The 5,697-nt window shown below is 56.6% G+C and overlaps 2 protein-coding genes across 2 annotated transcripts in view; one reads left to right on the top strand and one right to left on the bottom strand.

Annotated features, from left to right (window-relative positions):
- Positions 1-2,395, top strand: part of NTMT1 (N-terminal Xaa-Pro-Lys N-methyltransferase 1) — a 3,694-nt gene extending 1,299 nt beyond the window's left edge. The window contains exon 3 of the mRNA XM_009876456.1: positions 2,346-2,395. Within this exon, the coding sequence (XP_009874758.1) occupies positions 2,346-2,395 (50 nt within the window). The remainder of the gene's footprint in view (positions 1-2,345) is intronic.
- A 219-nt stretch (positions 2,396-2,614) lies between these two features.
- On the bottom strand, positions 2,615-5,695 carry ASB6 (ankyrin repeat and SOCS box containing 6; the record flags this gene model as incomplete). Its single annotated transcript, XM_009876455.1, has 6 exons — positions 2,615-3,291; positions 3,479-3,565; positions 4,033-4,141; positions 4,551-4,657; positions 5,041-5,222; positions 5,676-5,695. Coding segments are annotated over 6 exons (1,182 nt in total), but the record flags the coding sequence as incomplete, so codon positions are not given.
- Between the last annotated feature and the right edge of the window lie 2 nt (positions 5,696-5,697).

Raw genomic sequence — 5,697 nt, 5'->3', positions numbered from 1 at the left:
CCATGAGATGAGGGCGGCCAGCGGTGGGAGAAGGTCTCTCCAGGGCCATCTCAGAGCACGGGCCAGCACGCTGGTTCCTGCCGGGGCCGGGAGGGGTGAGGACCGTGCCTTCACTGTGGGGTGGCAGACAGCGGCGAGGGCGTCGTTGACTCCCTCGCTCCGGGGCTGGTGGCAAGGACGGGGCTTTGTCTTCCAAGTTGCTGCTGTTTGTGAAAAAGAGGCATTTGCCAAATACATTTTCCTGCTGTTGCACTTCTGCACGTGGGATTTGTCAGACAAGGCACATTGGCTCAGTGCCACCTTTGGAGGGCGGTATACAGGAGCAAAAGGGTCTCCCTTGCAGGAGAGTTGCTCCTGCCGACCGGCCACAGTCACATAGGGCTCCTGTTAGTGAATGGGGTCTCGGAGCACCTCTGAGGGTCTGGGCTCCCTTCCTTGCTTGGGTGTTTGACCAACCACTCTTCAACTTGGTGCTGCTCACAATGGGAGCAAACTCTGCCATTTCCCTTCAGCTATCGGGGAGGCAATACCAGGTTTTGGGGTTTAGGGGGGCCCTCTCTTTTAAACCCACGAGGTGTCACATGTGCAGCAGAAGAGGAGGAGGATGTAACACTGGGTTCCCCACATCCTCCTCCAGAGGTAGGGGTAACCCAGACAAAGCCCTGCAGCCCTGGGAGAGAGCTGGTGTCCTCTGGGCATTAACAAGAAACCACCTTGAGCTGCCTCCAACCCCCCCCAGCCCATTACCACAAGCTCACGGTGACCCCCAGCACCTCCCGCTGAAACGCTGCGACACTACAGCTGCTCCCCCAACACCCCAACCATCACCCGGCTTCAAACGCTCCCGTCGCCTCCGTGGCCACATCCTTTATCCAGACTGCGCCCTGCGTGCCAGGTGGTGCAGACCTCAGCTGCAGCACGTCTCAAGCTCACATACAAATTCCCCCCCCAAACTATCCCCACAGAGGCCTCTCCTTAACTCCATCTCTCCCGCAGGAGAAACAAGCCCCTTGTTATTATAAAAAAAGGCCTCATTTAATCACTCATTTCCCATTCCAGACACCAGGGGAGTATTTGATCACATTATTATTTTTTTAAACATCACTTCATCAAGATGCACAAGCTCCAGTTCCATAGGGTGGGAGAAGGTAAAACTCAGATGCTGCCAGGAGGGTAATGGTGGGCAGAAACAGCCTTTCTGCAGGCAACCTGCTGGTGGATCCCAGATCCACCTGCTATAAACTATGTACTTGAGCAGATTTTTTTTCCTTTTCTCATCCTCTTCTGCATCTGTCCCCTGCGACAAACAAAAAATGAAACAACAAAAGCACACGGCGCTCAGCTCTGCAGCCAGTTTTTGGCACATCACGAGGAAGCAGATGCCCAGAAGGGGAAGCCAGACAGCTGGGACATGGGACCTCCATGTGCAGCTCCCGAGTTTGCAGGTTCCAGTTGCGGCTTGGAAAGAAAACCCCGAGTCCTGCTGCGATTTCTTGTTCCTGGGAAGGAGACACTGGAGACCAAAGTCTGAGGAGCAGTCAGCAAGGGAGAACCAAAGAACAGGGAGGGAGGTACAAGGCACTCAGCAGTTACCTGCCTGTTCCTCCACAGCCACAGGGAATGCACCAAAGCTGAGAAACATCCATTTGTCTGTTTGTTTTGGAGCCCAGCACCGCCGAGATGTCCTTGGTGGACAGTCCTACATGCTGGGAGGACAGGGTGCTCCCAGCAGAAACTCCAAGGGTACAGAGCAACCGGCCACCGCTACCAGCTCCGCTTCCCCTCACTCCCACCCCACCCTGGTTTCAGAAGCCCAGCGGAGCGAGGAAGACATCCGCACCCACGTGGAGATGCCAGACCTGCCTCTGCCATGGCTGCTCCTACCAGGACCAGAGGCAGGAAACCAGGACACGAATGCCAGCGCTGTCCTGGCACAGGGAACACCTCCCAGCCCCAGTGACTCTGCTAAGGCACAGCTTCACCCACCATGGGACCAGCAGGACTGCAAAGAGAGGGGACAGGCTGTCGGTGCAGTCACCCCACCTCACCGGTCCTGCCCTCCAGGCCTTTTCTTAAAATATGCACAAACCAGCCCCTTGCTCAGTATCCAACTCCCTCATGTCTGGGGGCTTTCTTCGGAACACCTCCCAGCCCCAGTGACTCTGCTAAGGCACAGCTTCACCCACCATGGGACCAGCAGGACTGCAAAGAGAGGGGACAGGCTGTCGGTGCAGTCACCCCACCTCACCGGTCCTGCCCTCCAGGCCTTTTCTTAAAATATGCACAAACCAGCCCCTTGCTCAGTATCCAACTCCCTCATGTCTGGGGGCTTTCTTCCCCCCCAGGGAGCCTTGGGGCTCCGCCTGCGTCCCCACAGTGTGTCCCAGAGCAGTAAGGCCTCCACAGACGCACGTTTGGCATCATGCCCGAACACACACCCCGCTCCACCGCAGCGGGGAGGGGCACCGTGGGCAGCACTGGCCAAGCCGTAGGTGTGTAGACGGCATGTGGACAGTCCACCTCTTGTGCAGAAACCTGGCCCAGAGCAGAGATTTGGTAGCTGTAGGCAACACCACGATGGTGGAGCGGGGAAACGGAGAGACATTAGTCAGGCTCAAAGGTCCTCGTGCCCGGCAGCAGCGTGGTCAATGAGGAGGTACCACTTCAGCCTGTCTGGAAGAGGTAGAGCCTTGATTTTGACATCTACTGGCCACGGCTTAAGGCGCTGACGGATAAACACCCTGCAGAGATGTTTCAAGGCCTGTGGGGAGCGCTCCAGCTGCTTCAGAGAGCAGAAGAGAGTCCTGATCTTTTCCCCGTGGTACCTACAACTACTGGTGTTGACTTCAAAGTTGCTGGGCAGCTGGATGGCTTGTGAACTGGCCATCATGAGCTCCAGCAGAGTCTGACCCTTCTGGATGAGGTCTGTAGAGAAGCTATCATCTTCAGAGACACTGAGGTGCGAGCAGAGGCACTCAAAGACGATGTGGAAGCCTGACCAGCACGAGGGACCATGGAGGGAGCAGTTGTAGGCAGCACCTGACTCCAGCAAGAAACGCAGCAGTAGGAAGTGGAGTTTGAAGCTTTTGAAGCAGAGATGAGTGAGGGACTCGGGGGCTGGGCACTCACTGGGGTTAGCACCGTGGGCCAGCAGCAGCTGTGTGACACGAAAGCAGAAGTGATTGATCACCTGTGCCTCCTCAGTGCTGCTGCACGCCATTTCTCCCAGCAGGAAAATGATGTAGGTGAAGACAGTGTCACCATCTTTGGTGGTGGCCCTGACATCTGCACCTGGAGGAAACGACAGAGAATGTAACTGGCATTGTAGAAAATGAGGCCAGGACAGCACTATCACCGGCACTGTTGGGCTTCACTCTTAAAAGTGGGAACATAAAGAGTTGGGAGGTGCTGTACAAAAAATCAGCCAGCGCTAGGCCTGGAGAGGTTGTGTGTGGAGAGGGGAGAAGGTCGCCCTCACCTCCTTCCAACAGGAGACGGATGCTCTCAGTGTTGTGGATCTGGACTCCGTCACTGCTGGCCAGGGCGTGCAGCAGCGCTGTCTTTCCTACAACAGAGCAATCCATCCGTTACATGAAAATAGGGTGACGCACCAAAGGGCAGGAAGGAAAACCATCCACCCCATTAACCACGGCGAAACAACCCTTCTCCTTCTGGCAGACTTCCACTGTCCCTGTGATGGGGCTATGGGGACAGAGTCAGAGGCCACACATGCAGGGCTGGTGGTGGCCCCAGAGGGCACAGGTGCAACAGCAGAGTGAGCTTTAGAGCATGCAAGCACCACAGGGCTGTGAGGAAACAGCCCCATCGCGTCTCTGACAGCCTAGTGTCAGCCCTCTTCTGCACCCCACACAGCCAGCCCCCAAGGAGAAAACACAGAGCACCAGGGAGGTTCTGCAGTCTGCACCCAACTTCCAAACCAGTTTGTAACCAGAGAGCACTTGCTCTAGCCCACCCCTGAGGGCCGACTGCCGGGAGCACCCAGGCTGGGGGAGCCTGACAGGGTACACACACCGTTTTTGTCAGCTGCGTTGACATCAGCACCCAGCTGAAGCAGGCGCTGGAGGCACGGCAACCGCTCGGGCTCCTCGCTCGCCAGATCGAGGGGACTGCTCTCGTGGATCTGCACAGAGCAAGAGGGGAAAAGAAAAACCTCTAGTAAGTATTAAAGACTATTTGTGAGCACCTCTTGAGAGTCACTGCTGGGGCTTCATCATGGCCAATGTAAAAGTGTATTTCAACCCATCCCCAAAAAACAAAGTGAACCTTCCCCAATGCATCCACAGGGAGAGGTTTGCCTCCCTCAGCCTCTTCCCAACCATAGCTCCACAGCAGAAGGTTTGCTCTGCCAGAAGTGACCTCAACTTCTGCCACAGCATCGGAGCACTAGAGACAACAGGCACAGAAGATCACCAAGGGGATGCAACAGGCAGAGAAACCTGGGAGGTGGAGACTGTCCCTGCACACTGGTCCCTCATATCCAAAGCTCAAGGGGTCTCAGACTGGCCCTGCCCAGGAAGGCAAACCCATACCCGGTCTCTCCGGTTGATGTCAGCCCCGTGGTGCACCAGGAGCTCCACCATATCCGGCTGGTTGCGGAGCACCGCGATGTGCAGAGGGGTGTAGTAGGTGACTGGATCTGAGGACAAAAGCACAGAGTCAAAACTAAGGGCTTCCCCAAAACAGCCCTGGCACCTGCCTAAAGTGGAAGGGAGCAGCTGGGGAGGGCCCTGAGAACACAGGGCTGTCACAGACACACCAGGTCCTGCTTTTGCAATGGCTCCATCTCTGGCAAAAGCCTCCAAAGCTGCAGAGTGGCCCCCAAGCCTTGCCACCCCCCAGTCCATCCGCATAGCTGGGTCTGGACAAGCTGCCACAAGGCATATCCATGCTATCCCAGCAAGAAGTGGAGGGCTGAGCCGGCAGCACCCCTCTTTCTGCATCAGCCATCACCACCTCCCAGGGCAGCTTCTCACCAGCTGGTTCCCCTGGCCAGGCCCAGCCCCCTCCCACCAGCCTTACCTTCAAAGCTGAGGTCAGCTCCGAACTCCAGGAGGATTTCTGCAGCAGGAACGAGCCCCAGCTCAGTGACCTTCAACAGGGCATAGCTCACACCTTCCTGATAAAACGGGGAGTGGGTCTCCCTCTCCAAGACTCGTCTCACAGCTGAGAGCTGGCTCCTGTTACTGCCCAGACAGGCAGGGCTTAATACACAAAAAAACACCCAGTTACTCAGGTGAACAGCACACATCTCGAGGGTGTGCAAGGGACAAAACAGCAGCAGGGAAAAGTAAAAAAGCCTAGTCTTCCCTCTTGCCTTGCAACCCCTCCAGGTCTCTAACCTGTTGGCTGTGGGGTTACACAGCAGCATCAGGGGACAGCCAAACCCCAGTTTAGGTTTTATTGCCATGAGTCAGAGAGGGCTGTTCCTAGGGAGCACACGCAGTTTCTGTGCTCACTCTGCTCCACCCCTGTGCTCCCACAGAACAGCAGCAAGAGGAGGGTCCACGGGTCGAGCCGCTCACTGGGACTGGGCTTTGTTCCCTGCCAGTGCCCGTGTCTGACCTCGGCTGCATCCCTGAGCTCTAGCCATCACCCCCTAAAACACCAAGTGGGTGCAGAGCCCCAGAGCTCTGCCCACAGCCCCAGCCAGTTACCTGTCCAGGGCACTCTGCTGCT

The sequence above is a fragment of the Apaloderma vittatum genome, unplaced genomic scaffold (genome assembly GCF_000703405.1).
Source record: "Apaloderma vittatum isolate BGI_N311 unplaced genomic scaffold, ASM70340v1 scaffold25459, whole genome shotgun sequence".
Lineage (NCBI taxonomy): Eukaryota > Metazoa > Chordata > Aves > Trogoniformes > Trogonidae > Apaloderma > Apaloderma vittatum.
Note: the sequence above shows the minus strand (reverse complement) of the source record. Positions and strands in the feature narration are given on the sequence as shown.